At 34.3% G+C, this 25989-nt stretch overlaps 1 protein-coding gene across 8 annotated transcripts; it reads right to left on the reverse strand.

Annotated features, from left to right (window-relative positions):
• Window positions 1-25452, reverse strand: RBM39 (RNA binding motif protein 39). 8 transcript variants are annotated; one of them, XM_023507084.2, is made up of 19 exons: window positions 25365-25401; window positions 24467-24530; window positions 24169-24241; window positions 22595-22644; window positions 19161-19232; window positions 17702-17896; window positions 15094-15159; window positions 14932-14985; window positions 12774-12891; window positions 11752-11904; window positions 10695-10832; window positions 10166-10231; window positions 7071-7275; window positions 6550-6627; window positions 4434-4466; window positions 2555-2636; window positions 2037-2142; window positions 1109-1187; window positions 1-1022 (listed from the first exon to the last, which is right to left on the reverse strand). In XM_023507084.2, the coding sequence occupies exons 9-19, from the start codon at window positions 12834-12836 to the stop codon at window positions 922-924; spliced, it is 1104 nt and encodes a 367-aa protein (XP_023362852.1). In that variant the 5' UTR covers window positions 12837-12891; window positions 14932-14985; window positions 15094-15159; window positions 17702-17896; window positions 19161-19232; window positions 22595-22644; window positions 24169-24241; window positions 24467-24530; window positions 25365-25401; the 3' UTR covers window positions 1-921. The 8 variants fall into 8 exon arrangements, 7 of the variants coding, with proteins under 7 accessions (XP_023362852.1, XP_023362848.1, XP_023362844.1 ...); XM_023507080.2 differs by having other exon boundaries at window positions 22595-23185; XM_023507076.2 differs by lacking the exon at window positions 19161-19232.
• Window positions 25453-25989: the final 537 nt, after the last annotated feature.

Below are 25989 nucleotides of genomic sequence, written 5' to 3' on the forward strand. Positions count from 1 at the left end.
GCCTTTTAAAGAGAATTTTATTTTGAGTGGTTCTTACAAAGATTGTTGCAATATGAAAGTCATTTGTTTGATAGAAATATCAAGCTGTCTTGTCAAACACACTGAAGTAACCCAAAAATATATTTCAGAGCTCACAGAGCTTAAAAAGAGCAAAGATTATATGCAACCAGACAAAACCTATTTCTGCATTTCCTGTTTCCTGCTCAGACTGTGTTGCTTATCACACTATATCTGTACATTTGAGGAAATGCAGGGATCATTTTGTTTGGAACCTTAGACACACCAGAACACACAGTATTTACAAAGAAACTTTTACAGATACATTAATTGAAAAGTTACCATCAAGAAATTGAATTTTTGAATCTCCCTTTCTTGCCAATTGTTTATCATAATGCAAGGTGAATTACTGACTTAAGTCAGAAATCATTTAGTTGTCTTTGAATTTCCCATATACAGAACACTAAATATGTATTTCAGAAACCATATTACTGTTAAACCATTAGCCAAGTGTCAAAATTCATTTAGTGAAATGTAAAATGTAACTGCTGCATAAAAAGTTAGGCTTCTGAAACATTAAAAACGTCATTACATCCTCGTCTGCCTTTTACAGAAAGTACATTTGTCTAAGCTATTTCTCAATTCCTACAGATCACCTTAGTCAATGTTCTAAATGTACATTTACAAGGCAGAACAAGAAAACAGCTTTGTATACAGTGGAAATTGCTAGTTAGGGAGAATGAACACACTGCATTCCTGCTATAACAGCTTTCTCTCCTTCTGGCAAGGTAACAGGAATCGCATACAAATGACAGTAGACCCTTTCCTTTGTTTTACCTAAATAAAAGATAACTCAGGTTTGAATCCTCTTTAAAAAAAAAAAAAAAAAAAAAAAGCTATGTACATAAGAGACTAAATCCTCCTTCATCGTCGAACAGGAACCAGTAGTTGTGTTGCTGTCATGGAATCAGGGAAGAGGTTGTGATAAGTTGGAAGAGGTACATATGCAGCTGTAATCATTTTACCTGTCAAAGAAAACAATTTTTAATGTTTCCATTTCCCTTAAACATTTTAATGTAACAAATGAAGAGAATTTTTGTATAGGACTTACCAGCAAACCATCTTCCATGCAATGCATTTACTGCAGCAATGGCTGCAGCAATCGAGGGGCACTTCACATAAACGTTGCCCTGAAATCCAAGAGAGCCAATTATTGAGTGAAGGCCCTCTACAGGCATACTTTTTTTGAAGCCAATTGTGTTTTATAAAAGCACATTTGCTCTTTACTGATTTCTTTAGGAATATAAGCTTGAGGAAAAGCAACTTTCTTTTCATTTAAATTCTTTTACTTTGTGATAGTAAAGTGGTGCTTGTCACTCTATTTAAGGGAAGGCACAACTTACCTATCTCCTAGAGGCATGGAAGTAAAGCACATTCTATTTATTTTTAAAGCCATTAAGCACTTTATTATGTACAAGATGGGATTCTATCCCACCATAGATAACTTGCTTTTCTACCACTCCCTTTCTCATTTGAGCATAATTTTCAAAAACTGCTTTCTCAATATTAATCAATTTTTTTGTTAGTTCTGTCAATGCTTTTACATTGCAAATGTAATTGAGTTTAAGAAAGCATTTTGCAAACTCCCTTTCTATTAAAGATGACATCATTGGAGACTTAAAGCATTCAGGATAAGCCAGAGATCTGATCACCAACAAGTGTGTTGTCAGTAAATAAATAAATAATCAGGCACCTAGTATGCTCTAGAAACTCTTAGAGTTTCAGGAAATTAAAAATGCAAAAAGAATCATTCTTGTTCTCTTGAGCTGACAGACCAAAGAGGGAAACAATACTCAAACATTATATGTCCTGGGGAGGATAAATTGGAATAATCTTAAAGGGAAGATACTAGAATGCAGGGGCAAAGATAAGAGAATAAAGGAGTAGGGGCCAGCCTTTGAAAATATCTCTTGGAATACTCTGATTAGAATGCAAACAAAGTTATTGCTATTGTTTACACTATTCAGAGAAGAACATACCTGAGCTGAATTTTTGTCAACATAAATATGGATTACTCCTCCATGTTTGTTACATTCTTCAATTACATCATCTTTAATCTCTGTATCCCAGCCAAGTTCATCTTCCCTGTAAAAGATAAAGGTCAAAATTATAAAGATAAGGATTCTGAAGATAAACCATTTTCTTCGAACAAATCCCTTTTCTTGACCCCCCCCATACATGAAAATATTTAAACAAGTATAATGTCCAAAATTCAGACTTTTCCTAACTTTCCCCCTAACAATTACAATAGTCAAAAGTTCTAACAAAAATTACATAATATATAAAGAAATCCCAGAAAAGGTTAAGTTAAAAATTCAGATTATTGGTTAAGTGCTAAAGATCTGTGACAAATTTCATGGAATACACACTATTTCATGCTTTGAAATTGGTAAAGCAAAACAAAACCCTAAACATTGAAACAAAAGGACTAACACAGAATATACAAAAGCAAGAATTTTTATATTTACATATATTTTTACAAAAATTCATTGCTTACGTTTGAGGATTAAACATATTGGAAAGCTGGAAACACTGTGTTGCAAGAGGCTGCACAGAAGCGGCTGCAGCTAGAGCTGTAACTATGGAGAAAAAAGAATATAAAAGATTGTTAAACAATTCAGTAAGCTACTCCCAATTATCCACCAATTTAAAAACCTACTTTGTGACTCATTTTAACCAGTTATATATATTTATTTTTGTGGGACTTGAGAAGGGTAAGTGTTCAATTTCTGAAAGACATTTGTAGTCTATATTACTTTTAATGAAACTCAGAAATATTTGAAAACAAAATTGTGGATAAACAACCTAGAAAAATTGACTGAAAATATGGAGACGAAATGGGGAAGCAATTCCTAAATATAAGATTCACTACTAAATGGCAAAGTTGTGTGGGATTCATTTAGATGAACTGTGTAACAAAGATATCAAATGTGATGGGTTAAGTAGGGAACTATACTGAAATGCTCCTAACCTAAGTCATATTATTTTTTAAAAAAAGTTTTCTACGAAGGATAACACATAGACATAGACAATCTTTATTTGTAGTTTATATGTGCCCTTTATAACCACTTGGCTGAAACAATTGATACAAGTCTGAATGTTTCTGATTTTGACTTAATTCATATCCCACACCACCACACCTCTATGCATGGCTTCATACTTCCAGCAAATAAAAAATAATGCCCTTTCAATATTTCTCATACTGCTGAACTTCCAACTCTGTTTTGACCTTTAACACCAGACTTAAGTTCTAGTACCACAGAACCTCTAGTTCTTTTTGTGTCAGGGACTCCTTGGTCAACCTTTTGAAATTTAGAATGTTGTTTTCAAATATATACAATTGAAAACACATAGAAAATACAATGGAAATTAATTATAATGAAAGCTAACAAAACACTGAATAAACAAAAAACAAGTTCACAGATAGTATGTTAAGAATCCCTGTTCTAGATGTTATCATACAGGACCCTTTATTCCAACTATTTCAAATTTCACCTTGAACTATCTTTATTATAAATTGGCTTTCCAGGTCCCATTCCTTAGCTCACTTTCCCTTATGCCTGGAACATAAAATGCCTCTAGCTTCTGAAATTCTTTCTTAACATCCCGGTATAAGACCCTATTTTACCCAATCCATATCCTGTTTTTCTCTTATGTCATTATATATTACAGAGCTTTATGTCAGTCAACCCAGCTAGTATAAATTGTTAATTAAGATCATGGATTGGATCTTAAGCTAACTGGCCTACTAAATATCATCATAGTGCCTATGATTTATATTTAGGCACTAAGAAACCTGATCAAAGAATTATTTCTAACTTAAGAGGATGAAGAGGTAATCAACAATTTTTTTTTTTTTACATGTCTTGAAAACACAGAATCATGAAAATTATGGCTTCTGTCAAAGAAACAAGTGAAACCCAGTCTATTTTGCTGATATCACAAATGAATATTCAGGAGCACAACTGAACTTCACAGTATTGGCAAAAAGCAGACTGAAGAAAAAGCTGACTGGGGTGCATCTTCTGTTAGACCCAGGAATTCCTATGCAATTCACTATGTTTAGCCTCAAAGATGAGGTATACCTCATCTCAGTTGTACACTACTTGGAGGCTCACTGGAGTCAGAGCAGAGCCTATCCTGAAGTCAAAGGGCCTTTCACCCACCAGGCCTTTAGACACTTGGAAAAAGGTTCCTGTAGGAGAGAGGGTAGAAGGACCACCATCAAAAAAAGGACCATTTATTCACCCAAAGCCATGGTACCCAGGTTGCCAGTAAAGATGATATTTAAAAATCCAAATTATTTAATTACAGTAAACATTTTGTGCCAAACTATTTTATATGGCAAATGGAAATCTAAAAAGTTGAAAACTTACCCTCACTCTGTTGGGAAAGTCTGGTTTGTAAATCTAAAAAGGAAAAAACATAGTATGGGTTCAATGCAAGAATAGTGAGAACCACATAAAATTATAGGCTGAATTGAAGAAAATATTAACAGATATCCAAAAGCAAAGTATTTAAAAATCCTTTAAGTGGAGCTAGTAGTTTTATCTATTCCAAATTAAACATTGATAACATTTTATAGTTAAGGTATATAAGACCATTTGCAATTAATGGTTTAGAATTACTACAATTTTGAATCTTTTACCTCATCTTTCTCCTTATTCTCAAGTTCTCAAACACCCATATACTAACCCACAAACACAACACACCTCAACAAGGAAAATCCCAGTTTTGGGGGGATAGATGGGGAGGGTTACAGGAGATATGGGGAAGAGTATCAATAGAATAAAAATAAAAGCTAGATGAGCAGAGAAAAATAATTTAACAGTGACTACTCCATCTTTAAACAAAATCCCCCCAACACACTCCCCCCCAAAACTTCCACACATAGATACTAGTATTTTTTGAATATTGGTGCCTTTTAAATACAATGTCTTTAAAGTAGCATTGGTGACGCTCAGAGGGACCTTTCTTTCTTTCTTTTACCTTTACCCAGCCTATCCCTAATTATGCTTGCCATGGCACTTACAGGTATTCTTAGCCCAGGTGGTGACAGTCACTAAAGAGATGGTTGCTGTATCCTGAGTAATCATAAATTAGTAGAAAGCAGAGATTATGACTAGGTACTTTGATCAGCATCTAGAAAGTGCCACAAAAAGTAGATATCTGAATGTTGTCGAATGAGAATAAGAATTTTCTCAATCTACTTTGTAGTTTTCTACTGGATAGAGTAAACGGTTGTCCCCAAACTACTCATTCTAGGGAGGGCAGAGGGATTCAGAGGCAGGAATATGTGTGTTGCTCTATGAAAAAGGTATGGATTTAGTTTAAAAAAAAAGAGAGACCCTAAAAACCAGTCACCAAAAAAAAAAAAAAAAAAAAAAGTTAAAACATTTTGAAAAATTCACCTAACCTAACCTAACAATAATTTGTCCTTTTCCATACAAAAGAAAATAGCCTTCAACTATCTTGGAGAGGTGTATTTTATCTTCACCCTCCCAAAGTTAAAAACATGTTTTTAAACAGAATGAAAAAACACTACAAGGTGCACATCCTCAAGGGAACTATTAGCAAGTTCTCCCCCAGTACAGCTTACAGCCCATTCATATTATGTGACTGGTGAATGATTCTTAATTCATGCCTTTACACAAATCCTCAAAACGTAAGCTGTTATTTCTTACTATACATAGTAAATGCATTCGATAAATTCTTGAATTAAAAAAACCTACATGAATTCTAGCTAAAGATGAGCAAGGAACAACTTTAAATGTATTCAGAGGAAGAAAGACAATGATTTTTAAAAATAAGGTGGTATATTCTACAAATGTTTCCAGTGCAGGGGAACTTATATGGTATAGCAGAAAAGAACATTAATGATATCTGGAATTAAAAGACCTGGTTGTTCAAATTGGGGGAAATTACTTAATGGCTAGGCCTCAGTTTCCTCAACTATAAAAAGAGGAAGAAAAGGATAAAAGCATGGCAGATATTTCTTCCAAGTTCCCTTTCTAGCTTTTACTATTCAACAGCTTGGCGAAATATGGGCTGATAGAAGCACTCAGTGTATTTGTAAGCTAGTAGAACTGAACTGGTTAAGAGAGGTCATCTATAATAACTTCTGTCTCTTTGGTACTAGGCTCTATCCTTTAGCTAATTCCTACATTCAAACTTTAATCAGTGAAAGATAAAGACAAAGATGGATTTAGTTAATTATCAAAAAGATCTTGCATTAATTACTACTGAATGCAAAAACTTTTTTATTTAAAGTTTGTGGCAACTAAGTGGGACAATGGGTAGAGCACTAGTCCTGGAGTCAGAAGAGACCAAAATTCAAATCTAGCCTGAGACACACTTACTAGCTGTGAGACCCCAGGCAAATCTTAATCCCAATTGCTTCAACCTCCCCCCCCCCCCCAAAAAAAAAATAATGCTACAATTGAATTAGAGGAAACTCAAGAATTGAAAAACTATAAGAGATTTAATTCCTACCTGCTACAGCTCCAAATGCTAAAGATCCACTCATTTGCAAAGCCTGTTGTGCTGCTGGAGGAATCTGTAAACCAGTACCTATAAAAGCAACAGAAGTAATGTTTACTTTCACATGGTCTTAAAAAATGCAGTGTAGCTGCTAATCTCTTATGAAGATACAAGTTTTTAAGTGACTTAAATAAGACCTCTACTACAATTGTAAAAATCTTTTAAATATTAAGGAACCATTTCTCAGCCAAAAGTCCAAAGATGTGTAACAAGGGCAGGTATAACAATAGAATTTATTGTGATATTCCATTAAAATACAGCTATAGTTATTTAATTACTGATTCATGGACTAGCTCCTTTATGAAATACGATAATTATCTGAAACAATTCCCTTTTCCCCTTACCATAGGAAAGAATCAATAATCTCTGCTAATCTTTAAAAGCCAGGTGTCCAGAACACAGCAAATGCCAGTAAATGCTTGCTCACTGATAAGTAAGGTCCCTATTACATTTGATTCTTGCAAGAAACTTACCTTCTGCAAGTCTTGCCATTAATTGAAGACGACCAGTTGTTCCCAAGTCAATTCCAGTTCGTTCCAGCTCATCACTATCCAAAAATGAACTGGCACTGGAAGCATCAGTACGTTCAGTAACATGACCAACTTTCATAGGCCTGCCTGCTAATTCAAATCCATTCAGTTGTTCCAATGCCTTTTTGGCACATTCTGAATCTGAAAACTACAGAATTAATTTTTTTTGGTAAATTAGTCTGTATTTAAGTACATAGGATGTTCAAAGCATATACAAGTAATACTAGAAATTACTAATTTTTTTTTTTGGAAAGCATTTAAATTTATGACGTATTTGTCTTGAGGGAATATCTTTTAAAAGATCTCTGATGCAAATTTTTACACTCTTTGAACTCCAAGAAGACTATGAGCACCATATCCTTTTGGAAAAGAGAAAGAAAACTCTGCAAAGGGATATAGCCCAATCCAGAATTCTCCACCACAGATGACAGCCTCTTCAGGATCAGGCCTCATATAAATAAACCAACTGAGCCCACTTTATCTCATAGGCATGCTTGGGGAAAAAAGAAGTATGCCAATCAACATTTCACAATTATCTTAACATTGTATTAAGCCAAGTTATTAAATGAAATCCTAACAATCTTTTGGTAAATTTCCCTCTTAATCTTGATTTTTTTTTTCAAAGGTAGTTTTCCACGCACTCAAATTCAATCTAACAAATATATATAAATGCTTACTATTTGCGAGGTACTGTACTGAGGCTGGAACATACAGATCATGAAGCAGAGTAATATGAAATCAGGCTTAAAAGGCTGGTTGGAAAAATTAGGAGGCTATTATGATAGTTCCAAGAGAGGTGATGAGGACCTGACTAGAGTGGCGGCGGCTATGGGAGTGGAAAGAAAGGGAAAGCTGTGAAATGCTACAGAAATAGAATCAATCGAACTTGGCAACTTATTAGATACTGTGTTAAGGGTCTGGGGGAGAAGAATGCGTTAAGGATGACACTGAGGTTAGGAATCCAAATGACTGGGAGTAGAATAAAACCATAAGGTGCTTGGGGGTAAGGGAGTGTACATGATGGTTAAGTGCTATTTTGGAGCATGTTGAATTTGAGATACTAATCACATGCCAGTAGAAATGTCTACCAGGCAGTTGGCAACATGAAACTAGGATTTTGATGAAATATTAGAACTGGATATATAGATTTGGGAGTCATCTACAGAAAAATAACTGAACCCATGGGACAGATGAGACCACCAAGGGAAACCGTGTAGAGATCACCATGAGAGTATACAAGTAAAATCTCCTTATATTCAACTCCACAAAACATCCAAATTCTTTTGTCGTATTGGAATTTTGTTAGAACTGAATCACATTTCTAGCCTGCAGGACCTAGAGAAAAAAAAAATGAGTTGACACCCAGCCTCAGTATATCTCAATGGTTTAAAGAAAAAAAAAAAAAAAAAAAAAAAAAAAAAAAAAAAAAAAAAAGCAAACTGCAATTGTAAAAATGGATTTAAGTAGGAAAGAGGAGTGTTGTCACATACACAAAACCACTCTTTCTGTCTACCAGATCTTTTCTCATCAGTGGATGAGTTAGGTTGATCTCTGTTTCCTATGTTTTAGGAACTTGAGATGATTTAGTTGTCACAAATAGAATCCCTATGAAACATATATGCTAATAATTACAATTAGCTTCAAGAATATTTCCTTTTCTAAAATAACCAGTACCCAAAACGTTATGAATAGACTAAACTTGTGGAATGATGCAGTATATATAAAATGCATTAAAAATTCAGAGAATATTGAGCATTGAAATCTAATTAAACAAAAATATTTATCTTATGTATTTAAAGCACACTTCTATATGAATATTCAAACACATTTAGGCAACAGACAAAAAGGCTTTAAGGCAAGCCAAATTATCTTTTTGAGCATAATTTTTTTTCACTTTTAAATCATATGCTATTATAGAATAGGTCTCTAAGCTAATTCTCAATGAAAACTGTGTAAGCCCCAAAATTACAAAAGGATAATCAAGTCCAAATTCACACATTTTATCTGAGGGACAGAAGAATGAAACAGATTAAATAAGTTTGAAAAATTCTCATCATCCCAGCTATTATTGAATTTCATGCATAATGTATGTACAACACCAAGATTTTCACTTGGGGCTCTTATGTATGACACTTCCTGTTTTGTACAATGATACTTTTTCATTTAGAGCTCTACATTCAGTTAATGGAGTAAATGTCTTCCCTGGTCATGGGACACATCTCCAAAAAAGAAAATGAGAATGAATAAAGCAAATAAAATGTTTATTCAAAATCAGATTTCAATCCAGGAAAACTGGATTGAACTTCATGATAGGGTTGATGAATATACAATTCCTAAGTAAATGAAAAAAATCAAAATTGTATGAATATTTAAAACCAGGAATCATGGATTTAGAGTAGGAAAGGGACGAGAGACAATTTGTATAACAAACCCATTTTACAGATGAAGAAAATGAAGACCAAGTAAGGTCACATTACTTGTTTAAGGCCACCCACTTAGTAAGTGGAAAAGCCATGATTCAAGTCCAGATCCTGTTTCCAAATCCACCATTTTTTTCACTGCACTAAAGATCTAAGAGCTTCTGAAAACCATCATACACTAAAAACTGGAATCCAAGAATTAAAATTTGTATCTATAAAAAGCCAAAATGAATTCTGCCCATATTAAAATTTGTAATTCTTTACAACCATTTCTATTCAATATAATGCACTCACATACTCCCAACTAGTAATTCAATTCAACAATTATAAGTTTACTATCAATAAATTTACAAGAATTTAAAAATGCTTATTATGTACACACAATGGGATAAATGCCAATAATAACAGAAAAAAAAGTTTATGGTCCTTTACATGTTCTTAGGAAGAAACAAAATTATTTTTCTAAAATTTAAACTTAAAACATTAGAAAGTATTAAAAAGTAGCAAATATTTAGATGGGATTTCCTCCTATTGCAAATCAATCAGTAATTTGCTTTTCTACAAAATAAGATATCTTAGATCTTGACATTAGCAAATACTAGAATAGTCCTAACTTACCGTAATAAATCCATATCCCTTAGATCGACCAGTTTCACTATCCATCATCAGCTGAATGCTTTCAATCTGAAATTGGATTAGACAATTAACTATAACCCACGTGATGAAAACGAGTGTTGAGAGCAATAGAAATTTGTATAATACAGAAAATGAAACATCCTTGTTTACACCAAATTTCAGAAATTCTAATACATAGCCAAGTCTTTTTTATCACACCTTATCAGATTTATCTTTTCCCTCCCCACTCTCACCTCCTAGCAATATAGCTACTAACATGGAAATATGCATGACTTTGCATGAATAATTTCTATTGTTTACCCTCTCCTTAAAAGGAAAGAATTTGGATGCAACTCAGAATAAAACAATGAAAGTTCATCCATGGCTAGTCAATTTTTTTTTCCTGTGATGTTCCTTTCAACCAAAATTATTAATCTTAAAAGTCAGGGAATACACATATCACATTCTTGAATAAGGACTCAAATGAAGTTACTCATTTTACTGAGGACTGAGAATTTGGAAAAGGACTTACCCTGCCAAAAGGCTCAAAGATTCCACGAAGCATATCTTCAGTTATGTTAAAATGTAATGATCCTACATAAAGCCTCATAGGTCCAGCACTTCCTTTCTGTAGGTTATTTGCCATTGCTGCTGCTCTATTCTTTTCTGCCTATACACAAAGAAAAGTAAACCATTAATGCTTATTACAAGGCAAACAGCAAAACTGAACATTTTCTGATGTATTTCTAATTAAGATTCCAAAGTGGAAAGTGTTTTCTCAAATCATATTCATGCCCATTTCTTTACATTTTATTTGGCTAAGAACCCACTATATAGGAAAGAATCAAAATTAATTATGTTAAATATTTAATATCTGACTTACTCATTGATAATTGATAATTAAACTTCTACTAACCCCCATTCTTATAATTCAGTAATCCAAAACTACAAAGTTACTAAGCAGAAAATGTTGGAAATACATCACATACCCACAACCTTAACAATAACTTAAAATATAAATCAAATTGCATTATTTGGAAAGCACTTAGTGCAGTGCTTTGCCCATAGAAGATACCATATAAATGTTTATTTTCCTTGCCTTTTGCTTAAATCATCAATCCAAAAAGGAACTTCTACGATAAAACCTTCAATTATTTTGTTATAGATTATCTCAAATAGAAGATAGTCAATAAATAATAAAGTACTTTAAAAAAAAACCAGGCTGTTCACTCAAAACAGAATTTTGGGCAAAATAGAATTTAGCAACTTGACCCAATTTTATTGACATTATTCTTCTTAAATAAAAAATGGAAAAAAACAAAACAAAACACAATTGTGTTATTATCTGTTAAGTAAACTGTATACAAAAGGGTACTCTACAAATTGGTAATACCCATAAGTATGATGTGATGATTTTAAAAACATAGTATATAATTTATTTCTGTGATGGTTGACTCTCTAATTAATTAAGCCAACATTAATCTTATAATGATGTTAACCTGAGGTAGTAGCCAAAACCCCCTGAATAAACGACATCAAGATAAAAGTATAATTAACTCTCTAGATAAAAATCCTCTAAAATAAGTTACCTGTGAGGCCTGTACAATGATAGGCACTCCTAAGACCCGCTGGCCAGTTAATCCTATTGCTAGAGGCACTGAGCTAACATCAACAAACTCTACATAAGCAATTCCTTTAGATCTTCTGGAATTTCTATCAGAAATCATTCTTACATCACGGACCTGCGACAAAAAACAAAGGTAGAAAAATTTTATGAAACCAGAATAGTGGAGTTAGTATTAGCAACCCATTTTCTATCTTAGAAAAATATTATATTTAACATGAAAATATTCCCAGAGTTTTATTTTAGCTGGAATGAAAAGAGAGTATTTAACTGGTGAGAATAAAGGGTGACAGAACAAGGGGGCTTAGGGGAGAAATAGTTCTGTATTCAGTGAATTTAAGATTGTCAGCCAAATACTTGCTGAATTATCACAAAGGGCTATTTTCATGTCCTATCAATGAGTTCCTATGAACAATGCCTTGAAAATTTGGTTCCAAAAATAAGTCTATAACAGTTCTTTTAAGTGGGGGTTTCCTTAGTCTATTTTTTGTCATGACAATCTGAGGAATTAAGAACCTAGTTTTAAAGAACTGTTTATATGAAAAAGTTAAGAAATCCAAAAGACCAAGTATATACCCCAATCTTGTTTACAACCTCAATTTTCTCAATCACCAACACACAATTCATTTATAATTTCAAAAATCTCCAATAAAAGCTTATTTCCAACCTTTTCCACATTTTTCAATTATTGAACATTTTGTGTGTTATATTGAGGACAAACTTCTCATTTACACAAGAAAACTAAAGCTCAGCAAGTGCCGAAAGTCACAAATAACAAATGGCAGTTAGGATGTGAACCTAAGCTCTGACTCCAAATCATGTGTTCCTCCTAGTATAGATTATATAGAAAAACAATCTTCAATTACAAAAATTATATGACTTAAAAGTTTACCTGAATTTTACAAAAATATACATTTTCCCCCTTATTTCACCACCACCAATTTCTTTTAGACGTATCCTTGCTACCTATTTGTAATAAATAATTACCTTTCCTACAGTAGAAAAAAACTCCTCCAAATCTCTTGGTCTAATTCTTGCTGCCAGTTGCATACAGAACACCGTCCTAGCATCTCTTTCCTCTGGAGTAAGGTTGTCGATAGGTTCCCTGAAGGGAGAAACCAAGTTAATACTTGCTTAAGTTCTAATAACAAGGTTAAAATTTTAGAATGTGAAGGAAAGGACCAAAAAGATAACTCTTAATACTCTAATTCACTCAATTTACAAGAGGCCAAAATGGTAAAAGAATTTGTTCAAATTAGGAGCAAAAAACAAGACTATGATTCAAATTCCAAATCCAGTGCTCTTTCCACTATACCACATTGCCTATTTTTAGAACTGGAAATTTTAAAATGTTTTATGCCTGCAAGTAACTTCACAAAGATATCAGCTGCATAAATCAAATTCCATAACAATAAAAAAATATATATTTTTCAGTTATCATTACTTTTACTCCTTTACCATTATCTAAGTTAGTCTTATTCCCAATATAACTTCAATTCAAATATCATCACTATGGGCTGCAAGCTTGTCAAAGCAGTTCAAATGTATTGGAGTTAGGTTTTACCTAACATGTACCTAACAAATTAATTACCACAAGTAATTAGGACTTCAAGGTTTCTTCTATACTTAATCAAATGAAATTACAACCACCCTTTGAAAATGGAAAAGCTCTTCAATTCTCATAACTTAAGTTCTTTCAAGAATAATAAACACAGGGTGGAGTAGGAGAACATTTAGGCTTTAAAGAACTATGTCAAGATCCTATTCCAAAACCTGCTTCCTATCCCTAAATAAACATTCAAAACAAATAATCTATCAAGATTAAGGGGAATATTCTTGTCATGGATTCACAAACTGCCATTTATATAAGGGAAGTGACATTTAGGAATAAATGGGCATTTCTCTATGCTAGCAAATGAGTCCTCTTCAAGGATAATGTATACAAGGATAATGTATAGCATTTAAGAGATATCAACCAAGTTTGGAAATTACACTAAACTCTAATTTTATACAACTATATATACTAAGAAAGACTTTGAGATATCAACAAATCAAAAAGCTCAAGTGTCATTGTAGGTATGTTTCTTTAAAGTTAGTAACCAATTATTTTCCAGGTATCATGAAATCATCCTAGAAACAAAGCAGAGAATGCCCGACCTTTAGTTAGTGTCCAACATCTACCTCAGAAATACTATTTTAAGTGCATAAATGTAATTCTGATAACTGCATCTTAAAACAAAGAACTGTCAGATGAGGAGAAGATTCAGAGAACAGGATACAAAGATTAGGGAAATTTAATGTAAAAATTTAGCTACAAAATATCTAGGACTATGAAAGGGCATAATAGGATAAAAGATTTTCTGGCAAATTCCAGAATTATATTATATACATTTAAATTTGAATCAAATTATATAAAATGGTTCAAAATAAAACACTACACAATGGGCAAAAACTTCTATAAGTTATAGTGTAAATATAAATCCCAATAAGGGTACAAATAAATTCATAAATGATAAATTCCTAATAGATTTTTCAATAAAGCAAAGAAAATGGTTTTTTTTCCCCCAGGGTGGTAGGGTATGGGGAAAGGGAATATAACCTTAACTTTCTGAGGATGTCATGGACGGACAGAATACTAGGTTGAATGGACAGTTGGTCTGATGAAGTCTGATACTTCTTATTTTACAGCAGCAAAGAGTCATTTAGGAAAATATCAAGTCTAGAAAAACAAATGAATGGTCTGACTCTTATCTCCTGTGTCACATTATGCTAGATGCAATAAAAAATTTGAACTTAAATCATTTTCATATTACTGAATTAACACACACCAATAGCAGTGCTTTTGTTACAGGGACTTAAAAATTCATTAAAAGAAACAGTTCTTTTTAAGATACACCATTAGCACAGTACAGTTTTGGCCCTTTTTAGTTGCATAATTATATTTATAAAGGGAAAATAAAAATTATCAACAGCTTGCTAGGATTTTGGATATCTTAGAAAATATGGGCTATAAACTTGCAAAAACAGCAAGATATTATATATACCAAATTACTAAACACAGTTAAGTTTTTCAGTAGCATTAAGTGACTAAGTTTTAGTAAAGCTGAAAGCTTGTGAGAAGATAAGAAATAGGGACAACAGCTACCTCACAGGGCTCTTGTCTTTTCTGAATGGACTTTTGCTTCTTGAGCGGCGTCTGCTGTAAAGTTAAAAGTTTCAGAAGTTACCCAAACAAGAACACCACACCAGTTACTTGAAAAACATTTTTTTTTTTTTTAAAAAACAATTCATAAGTATGTTTAAAAACCTTAATTTGATGCTATGAGGCAACCCAATCTTTCCACGGATGGCACTGTTAAATTTTGGTCCGGAGCTATAAAGAAAAACACAAAGTTACACTAGTTGCAGGTTGATGGTCTTTCTTTCCTTCCATTTACTACTGAACAGATTTAATAATGTGCAACATTTAATCCCAAATTTATACATCTTCACCCTCTTCATTCTAAAGAGGGGAAATGAGTATGGAATAGTTTTGGCAAAAACTGAAATTTCCTTCCAGGAAGGACACAGTCCAGTCATAGTTATAGGCAAGGAACAACTTGAAGTTAGCCTAGAAATTTTGGCATATTTATTTAGTATATATTTTGTTCCCTTTGGTAGTCATGAGACCTGTGGACCTCTGCTTAGAATGTTTTTAAATACATAAAACAGATTAAAAAGGAAATAATTTATCTTTAAACAGTTATGATCATCAATTTTTATTAAGAAAATGTTTAGTTAAGTTAGGTAGCACAATGGATAGAGCACCAGCCCTGAAGTCAGGAGGACCTGAGTTCAAATCTGGTCTCAGACACTTAACACTTCCTAGCTGTGTGACTCTGGGCAAGTTGCTTAAATCCAATTTCCTAAGCAAAAAAAAGTTCTGTATTGCTTCCCCAAATCCAAGTTTATTTGAGAAAATTTTCATTAATACCTGGTGAAGATGCTTTAATAGAATCTGCTTTGCACTTTCATTTTCAGTTGGGATTCATTGAATCAAAAAAAAAATTAGCTTTTATTTTGAGAGAACATTGAAATAGTGTTTCTGAAATGCTGCTAGCTTAAAAGTTACTTTTAAAATAAATGAATCTGGTCACTGTCAGAAGTAACTATGGTTTGGTTAAAAGACCCTTTAAATAAATCTTAGCATCTAATTCAGAGATGTTTAAGGTATAAATGTTATATATTTAAAAGACTAAAAATATCCTTTAAATTAATAAGGGATAATCTTTTGAGGGATAGGAGAGCCAATGGTAGGGAAACCAAATTCATAGTTTCATTATTTGTCATTTACAACTTCTTATGAAAAATAAATTATATAATCAAAATGACTAAACCTCAGATGGAATATTTGTTTTGTTGATTTTCAATTCCTCCAAAAAGTCCAATCATTAAAATATAAAACAAGATGAAGCAAATTAGCAGTATTTTTCATTTTAATAACTCTGTTCTATTACTTTAATGTGAATTTCTCCTAAGTAAATCCTATTTTATATGGATTTCTTATATTAGGAAGTAGAAAGATTTTTTGGAACATAATTAGTGCTCAATGTAAAAATATCTCTATACAAAAAATAAAAAGCATATAATGAGCATTATTTTAAACACAGCAGCAACACTATCTTTTCCTGAGACATTTTACGTACTAAAAATCATTACTTTTTAGTTTATATTATTTTTGTACAATTTATTGTAATTCTATAAATGAAAGAAAAGCCCAGAGAAGTTCTACATCTTGCAAAAAGATTTACAAAACTAATCAATATAAAGCCAGACCTAGATGTTACAGACTCTTATACTTTGGAGTCTTATATTAAGATCTAAATATATTGTTAAGTGGTGGGAATTCCTCAAGATCCAGCCATTTGGTTCGTACCTACTTTAAATTGCCTTAATACATCTTTTATCTTCTCACTGTGACCAGAACATTTCTGTTTTAGTAAACACTGAAAATTAATCAGCAAATCAGTTTTTATGTTGACCATTCTGTACTCACACAAATGCTTTAGGGCTTTAAAACTTTTGGTTCATATCCTCATTGTAACATCAAATGTGGCATTACATTCAAATTACCCTATCATTATCTGGTAACCTATACAATAAGAAACAGATTATTCCAGCCATGTGTAGAAAAAATGAGGGGGGAAGGAGAAGAAAACTCTAAAATTCTCAGATAAAGCAAAACAACTTTAGTAAAAGTAAATTTCGTTGTGTATTTTTCTTGTGTGACTTTTAAGATATCTGAAAATAAGAAAAATCAAACGCTGCTTGGAAAAAAATATTTTCATTTCCTACATTATTCCTGAAATTTTTCTTTACTTGGTTTGGCTGACAATGATGTCCATTCATTAAGTACTTTACTAAGTTTTTGAGTTCTTTTTGAAGGGGACAAGAAAGACTGGATTTATTTGATCAGGCTCAGGCTTTTAAAAAACATGGTGACTACTCATAGTCACTTTCCCAAATGGTACAGGAGCTTTGATCTGTTTGCTTTATATTTGATTCCAGCTGGTCTGGCCATTTTTAAGCAGGCTAGTTAGCAGGCTCTCCTACCTCCTGGACTTGAAGACACACAATTAGTTTAATTATACTACAAACCAGAACACCAAAGTTCAAGTATTATAATCACTAACCTCACTCAGCCTTCCTCAACTTTTAGGAATGAATCATCACAACTGGCTAAAGTTTCTGATTTTTCATTTCACTACTTATAGCTTTTGAATGTTATTAACCCTATTTTGCCTTTAAGAATTTATTAGGATCCCTTCTAACTCAAAGATGTATTTTTTATTTATCAACTTATTTTATTAACACAATTATCAAAGAATTATTTGCAAACATGATACTAAACTATAAAATTAATACGGATTACATACTAGGGACTTCGATAGCGGCCTCTGAATCGGCGTTCTCTACTTCTAGAACGACTTCGTCTTCGTTCTTTACTTCGGCTACGTTTCCGTTCACGGCTTTTGCTCTTTTTCCTCTCCCGGTCTCTGCTTCGTTTCCTTTCCTTACTTTTGCTCCTCTTCCGGTCATGACTTCGACTTCTACTCTTGCTTTTTTTTCTCCTGCAAAGAAAAAATTACATTTATTTTGCAAATTTAAAATAAGTTTTTATATCCCTTTCTTTGGTGTTATTTTAATCTTTTTCTTTGCTATCAATCACTACTAATACCAAGACATTTAAGAATAATAAACCTTAAAAAAAAAAAAAAATTCCCAAATGGCTTTAACATTTTCTCAAAACCTACTTTACAAAATAGTGGCATTAATAGTTGTTGGAAAGAGACCTTTTATATTCCTTCTACTTAAAGTAGCTGCTGATAGAAGAATTTCCTAGACCAACAGCAGAAGAATAGAGATAATTATGAGGTCCTCCACTGGCTGATACTTTAAGTAGCAGGGGAAATGCTTCAATGCTTGCTTCAAGTCTCTATTTGAACCCAACACAGATTCAAGAGAATTTATTTAATCAAATTTAGAGCAACTTATAAACAAGTGAAACTAGTGAACTTGACCTACTGTAAGAAATACATTATCAAAATTGGTAATTAAAATTAAGAATGCAGTTTAACATTGAATATGATATACAAAAATACTTCCACTAGATATTACCTATATTTACTCTCACTCAACCATAAGACTTAATTGTTTCTTTTTTAAGATATGAGGGGTCAGAAGAGTCCATAATTAAAAGGGTTTTCGTTTTGCTTTAAGAATAAGCAACTTACAAAGCATTCTGCCAATATCCTAATGCATAATAAAATTATTTTAACTATCTCCAAATTTCTGGACTTAGTTGTTACATATCAGAATACATATTGAAATTATATTTTCTCTTGTGTTCAGATCTTGGATGGTCAAGACAGGAAATGGTTAAATTCAGTTAATTGGCCTGATAGGCAATCAAATACTAGGCCCCAATCAAAGTAAATCTTCAGTGAAATACAGTAATACAAATCAACCATACATTGCCTTTCTATAAAGTCTTCTATAAAGTCCCCATATAACACAACTCAATTAATTTACAGAATGAAGCATTTGTATTCCTCCCTAACCCACCCAAGTTGAGTGCCTAAAGATTTTAAACATTTTTTTAAGGGAAAAAAAAAATCCCTCTAAAGAAAGTCAATTTGCAGTGGCTGAAAGTTCAGGCATTTACTATCAGTGATATGTTCTAGGTCCTTGTTATTTTGAAATGTAAACAATTTTTAGTCCAGATGAAGAATTTTAAATGCAATAGGTAGCACAGGAGCAATTACGATCTGCCTCAGAGATCCTGGAAGCAGGTCATCTGGGAATGCATTGAAAATAGAAAACGAAGACACCCACCTTCTGGAATCTTGAAACCCACACTCCAATCACAAGGAGATGTAGAGCTTTCCAAGGAGGCAGAAACTTTGTCTAAAATTTCAAGATAATCCACCTGACTGTCAGAAATTTATATGCCAGTAGCACATGTCAGAAAATTAGGCTACACTCATTATTTATATAGACGTCATCATAGTAATGCCCAATGGCAACAGATAACATTTCCAACTTTGTTGTCTGGAAAACCTGACACTGTATGTACCATATAGGTTTGCTGAAGGATTTTTATTTAGAATCAAAAACTTTTATTTTTATCCAACAGGTAGGGCAGTCAACTAAAAATAAGTAAAAAAGGAATGCCCTCAAAATACTATTTAGGTTTAGTTGAAGGCATCTGTTCACTGATGACCATTAAATAGCAAAATGGACTTCCTCATTTATCATTTGCCTGAAGACCAATTCAAACAAACGGTTGCTACACTTTCATCAGTTGTTTCAAAAGGTTGTCTTCAAATGCAGTTCCAGTCAGGTAAAAAGAGTGCATGATTACAATAGTAACATGCTATACCCAATTAGTCAATTATCTGAATAAATGCTTAAATATTTCTTTAGAAATTTAAAACAGATTGCAATTAAAACCTATATAACCAGGACAGATCTTATTTTGCTTAATTCCAAAACAATGCTCAATTCTTGTTTTAATTCTGTACAATTTTTAAAAGTGGGTCACTTAATTAGGTTTTTGTTGAATAATATCTATTCTAACATAATGTACTTTAGTTTGCCTTCCTCTCTATATAGAGAAATCTCAAATTTTAAATGTAATGAATGCATATAGGTATTTGAAGTGATTCTCTAATGAAGGAGGAGAATCATTTGTTCAAATTTTATGGAAAATACACAAAGTAGCCAAAATAAACCATTTTCATTATCTTCCTCTTTGCATCCAACCTTTAATATCTTATTAAATGTCTGTATAAGAACACGGTATCAAATTGGCTTCATTGGCTATCAATACACATGTAATTCCTTCTGATCAACTAAATATATTGAGGTATTTCTGGCTGTACACTTTACATGACCCTAAATATGAAGGATTATAAACCTTTTCTTAATAGTTTTACAAGTTGTACATATTTGAATGTAAGCTCCTTGAGAGTAGAGACTTTGTTGGTTTTTGCATAGCACAAATTAGGTACTTTATTTTTATTAGAAACTACTTCTGCTAAATTTAGAGCAGTTTTTCAGAGTTAACTAAAATGATACTCAAACCCCCAGACTTGCACACATTTTTGTCCCCATTGATATTACTGGCATCAACCTTGGTCAAAAAGGTCAAATTTAATTGTCTTGTAATCAATAATTCAATGTCTTAGATTATTCTAAATATATACTATGTGGTTCAAATGCTTTCCCAAAGAGAAGTAATGGTCAAAAAAGACCTAGTGTTAAGTTATCTGAACAAGACTGGAATATACCCAGAATATCTAGGAAGACAGGCAAGTTACTTTTATACAAACTACAACCTTAGGAAACAAATAACAGTAATATTTTTCTTCCTTTTTAAGTTAGAATTTAAGTGAGTTTCCATGGTTTCTTATTTACAAGATTTTATAGCAGGGGTAGCAATGTCAGAACAATGCATCTCTGAGATTAGTCATCTATAATAATAATCTGAATCAGAAACCTGCTACCACATAATTTTAGTAGAGAAACATTTTATACATCTTTAAAGAAACAATCCCACCCCCTCACCTCATTTCTCATAAAAATCACCTCTATTTAAAGGAAATTTTCGACTTGTCTTTTATATAAGCTTCCATGGCTCTTCTCTGGGATATATGAAGCCACTGCCACTTTAATACTAATAGTCTTATCACTTCTATTTATTCACCCAAGTCAGAATGCAAAATAGTTTATCCCAATGCTTGACTAAGTTTGGGATCAAGATGAAAACAAGTTTTGCATCTAAATCCAAAGAGATGCCAGTAATAAAGAATACTTGGTGTATGAAAACATTCACTCCTATAAAGAATTACTGCCTACAACTAGAGAAAGTGATTTATTCATATCCATTTAGGACATAGACCACTTTCCTCTAACCGAAACATGATATTCAAACACGAATTATTCCGAAATTTCCCATCCAATTACCTTTTTTTTTTTTTTTTTTGGGGGGGGGGGGGGGGGGGGGGGGGGGAGTTATAGAAATGCCACTATCAGAAGGCCCTGCTTTATAAAAACTCTTCAAGGCACATTGCAACCCTTTCAAATACCTGTTTGCTTCTGAGTAAATAAATTCAATAGTAAGTAAAGGTGGTAAAACTCCACAAATGGGAAATTTTCTATTCCTATTTCTTGTGACAATTGCTTCCTAATAGTCCCAACAGAAATTACCTAAATAAAGGCAGGATATTCTCTGTAAGTTACTCTCATCTCTCCAATTCAAAAGGGAACTAGAAGAGATTTGGAGCATTATTAAAAAAACAAAAAACAAAATTTTCTGGTGTAGCATATCCAGATAATAATCTATTTCATTAATCAATTAAAACATCTTATCTATTTTATGGAAATTATATCTACCTACCTAACAGAGTTGTTGTAAGGATGCATGAGGTAGTGTATAGTGAAGAACTTTGAGCTCTTAGGAGGAAAAGAGCCAAAAAAAGAGAACCAAATAAGTATTTATAATCATTTTCGCATTATGTACTATATGCGTCATGAATACAACAAAAATGTTTCAATATGACACATTTAAAATACTACTTGAAACATACATTTAATGATGACATAAAACTTCTGAATAAAATCACAGGCATTCGAACTGGAGGGAACGTTAAGAAATTATATTTGCTACAACCTCCTTTAAACAGGTCAGGCTACCTAGTTTCTAAATGGAATGGTCTGTATCCGAAACACATTATTTTGGACTCTTCACACACCCATAGTAAACAAGATGTTTCAGGTGAAGAGAGATAACTTGAAGAAAGGAGAATATACATTAAAATCTTATGCTGTGATTACAAAAGGGAGTTGAGCAGCTTTAAACTATTTTTGGCTTTGACACTAATATTATATGTATGATTTGGGGAAAGTTCTTTGAGTGCCCTAGTTTCTCCCTTAAGTTTCTAACACACATTTTGCTGTTTCATTAAGGCTCAGAAAGATGATATTATGAAGATATATAACAAGAGCAATAAAATATTTTTCCTGAGAGTAACTAGAAAGACCACCAAGGTAGTGAAATCTCAAAAAAGCTGCCTATTAAAACTTTGGTTAATACAAATTAAGTCAAGTTCTAAAATAGGCAGAAATAAAAAGCTCCAGAAGGAAAAATTTCCTTTCTAAGACTCCAAGCAGATTAAAACACACTATCAGTAAGTTCTTGACTGTATCTTTAGGTTCCATGCTTTAAATAACAAAATTTATCCCCCCGAATCCCTTCCAAAACTTACTTCTTGCTACGCTCTTCATGGCCGTTAGCACTGCTCAACTTGTTCTCATCCTAAGCAGGGTTGATAGAAGAACATCATGAGGACGAAGTGGAAACATTTCAAGTTGTCAAAGGGTAAAGGGAACAGGAATAAAAAAATACAGAACAATTTAAAAACTAATTATTTATTTATATTTAGTTTAATTTGGAAAGCTATAAAAAAAATTTAGATGGGTATGTTTAACCACTTTGCTGTTTACATTTTAGGCATACAATAAAATGCAAGAATTATGCTGTCCATATAAAACAATTTAAGCTTTAGGTATTTTTTTTTATAAACATAGTTTAGATAAGTTATCCTAGAGATTTATAGTGAAGTGGTTAAATGTAATTTCTATAAAACATAATAGACTCAAGTTTAAAGTTTATTCCATGTACTATGTCCCTTTCATCAGTACCACGGCTCTATTTCTGCCTAAGCCCCAAGTGGCCATGCTAGCAGCCAGCCACTATCGATTTCCTGTGACCGATGCCATTCCTGAGATCTTCGCCCATTTTCGTTGGAGGGTTGGGACTGTAAGAGCTTGATGCCACCTCTGTCACACATCTCGCCCTGAAGCAAACAGGGATTCACACTGCTTTAGTAATGTTGACTCCCAAGAACCCAAGAAAGTCATTAATAATCCACCAGTCCAGCCTAAATATTCCCTATTTCCATACCTGTTTTACATGGAAAAATATCCATGTCAAACTACCAGTAGCACAAAAATCTTAACATTACACATTAAGAAAGTAGCTCTTTCAAGATTCTATGTTATTACTTAAAACTAAGTAAACAAGTGTTTACAGCTAATAAGTACTCATCCACAATTGGTACCACATGGTCGAGCTACACACTCCAAAACAAATAGAAGGCTTAAAAAAAAAAAATCACACCAGTTTAATTTTAATTTTATTTACACCAGTTGTACTAAAAATATAACTGCTAACTTAGTCTAGTTTGTGAAACCAGTGATAATGCATGCATATAAGTTAACACTTTCACCACCATCTGGTGAAAGAATGAAAAGACAGTATACTTTTGCTGCCAGAGAAATGGGTCAAAAACTAACTACTCTACAATATCCAAAACATTTTTTTCCAAAAAAGATTTTGTGTGAAATATTATAGCAGGTCCTAATTAAAAGTTATTACAAAAGTGAGGACAGTACAAACTTTAAAATAACACTGCACTGTGATACTGCCTCTTTAATTTGCTAAAAAGATTTCTATTCAGGGATCCAAGAATTTATCATGTGCTTTTAACTTAGTAACTGATTGTAACCTGACCTGTTTTTAAGATTTTACTATCACCAGTCATCTACACCAAAAAATAAGATAAAAATACTAATCTCACTCATTACTTGAGTTGAGAAAACTTTCCTCATTAAAAGATTTACTTGCCACAGACTGGTGGTAAGATTATTCTTGGACCCCTGCTATTTTCCCAAACCACTGCATTCACCTTCTTGCTATACCAAACTGGAGCTGGTAATTCTTAGTCGAGTCATTTTACCTAGGGGACCACGGTACAGCGATAAGTCACTCAATTACTACCTTATGATTGACAGTTCACACTGGAATCAAAGGTGAATTCATGGGAGTAGAGGTGAGATATCGTTAGGCAAGTCTACAAAGAGAGATAGATGGGCATTTATTCATCACGCTGAAGTGAAACTACTGCACAATATTATTACATCAATAGCATATATTTACTTTGTAAGTTACATGTAATGCATCTCTGATAAGATAAATCATGAGGGCTCCGGGGATGTTAGTTTACATTTCAGCAGTAGTTTCATGAATAATGCTAAATTAAGGAATATGTAAAACCTCACCGATATGTTTTTCTCACCTTCTTGTAAGGAGCCTCAAGCATTGCTTCTATATCAATATCGTCTGCCATTCTTTCAGAACACCTATAAAAAAAGCAAGGGCGATTTCATTAAGCCTGCATTTCACTTGATTGAATTCGTTTCGTTATTAAACTCTGGAAACTCTTTCCCAACATCAGAAGTATCCTTAAGTTGTTTAGTAACCTAGTTACTTAATAACGCACTTTAAATGCCGGGCAACTGGGATGCCTCGGTCAAGCAAACTGCCTGGGACAAGAACACAGAGAGGACTGACTGCCTCGCATGTCATAGATGATTGGGGGTAGGGGTGGGGGTGGGGGTGGGGTGGGTGGCCTACCTCACACTAGCCGACCTACCTCACACAGGCCGCGAGCATTAGAGGGAACCATGGGCACCCACAAGTGGTTCACCAGCTTTAAGTGGGGCACCCGGGGTCAGCCCTTGTCGCCTGCCGTATTAGGGGCTGAGGAAAACTCCCGTAATAAGGGCGGGGGGCTCTGCCAGGGGAGCGCTCGCCCCGCGCCATGTTGAGAGGTCACGGCCACCCTAGGCGCCCGAGCCTAGGCCTAAGGTTCTCGGAAGCGACTGGTTGACGTCCGCGCCGGGGCTTTCCTGCCTCAAGGCTACCGTGCAGACCCCGAAACTCCTCGCCAACCTGCCCGAAGGCGGCAGAAAGCACGGCAACTTCCCCTTCGGCTCCCAGGCCTTCCCTTCAGCTCGACTGGCCCTTCAGAGCCACCCCTCCCCCCCTTCCCCTTCGGGGCCACCCAGACGGCTCGGCGCAGCCGGAGGGAATCCGAGTCCCCTTGGCCCCCGGGCGGGGTCGGATCCGTGCATGGAAAAAGAAAAGGAAAGAAACGGAGAGTTAAAGAAAGCTATCGCCGAGACACCTCTTACCTTTGCGGGCTCTCGAGCAAGTGTGGTGCTCGCGTCTCGGGCAGGCGCTGCCGCCGGGGCTACTGTTAAGCCGCTGCGGCCTGAGCCCAGGCCGCGGTCCGTCCCGCCCGCCCAGCCCGAGTTTCGGGCGCTGAGGGCGGCAGGGCCGGAGCGGATCTAAAAGAGAATAATGGGATTAGAAGAGCCCGCGCGGGTGAAGCAGGGCGGTGGCTGCGGCAAATCGGTAGCCAACCGTGCGACAGTGACTGCAACTCCCTGAAATGGCGGCCGCTGCTTTCCCAGTCACACACACTCACGAACACACATATACACACACGCAAACACACACACACAGACGGGGCCACACAGCGCTCCCAGCACGGGCTCTCGCGAGAAACTTCTCCGGCCACAGCGCTGACCCATTGAAATATCGCGAGAATCCACAGCGGCTAAGGAGCTCCAGCACAATCTCGCGCAAGAATTGCGCCAGAGACGTGCCCACCCTTCCCCCTCCGCGTTCCCCTGGAAAGACAGCCTCTAAATCTTCCCTCCCACCTACCCCCATCCTAGAGAGAGTGAAGATCTCGCGAGAATGGAAAGGCGCGACTAGTAGAAAGTCTGTTAGCTAGTCTACCTTTTTTTCGAG

The sequence above is a fragment of the Sarcophilus harrisii genome, chromosome 2 (genome assembly GCF_902635505.1).
Source record: "Sarcophilus harrisii chromosome 2, mSarHar1.11, whole genome shotgun sequence".
Lineage (NCBI taxonomy): Eukaryota > Metazoa > Chordata > Mammalia > Dasyuromorphia > Dasyuridae > Sarcophilus > Sarcophilus harrisii.

Bases quoted from the DNA above. Each gene is read 5' to 3' on its own strand.
- RBM39 (XM_031953923.1), bottom strand. From the start codon at position 24,756: ATGACATGCGAGGCAGTCAGTCCTCTCTGTGTTCTTGTCCCAGGCAGT. The intron at 14,986-15,093 runs GTTTTTAAACAT...TTAACTTTACAG, and splicing joins CCTCATAGCATCAAATTAAG to CAGACGCCGCTCAAGAAGCA. The intron at 11,905-12,773 runs GTAATTATTTAT...TTTTTGTCGCAG, and splicing joins TTTTTTCTACTGTAGGAAAG to GTCCGTGATGTAAGAATGAT.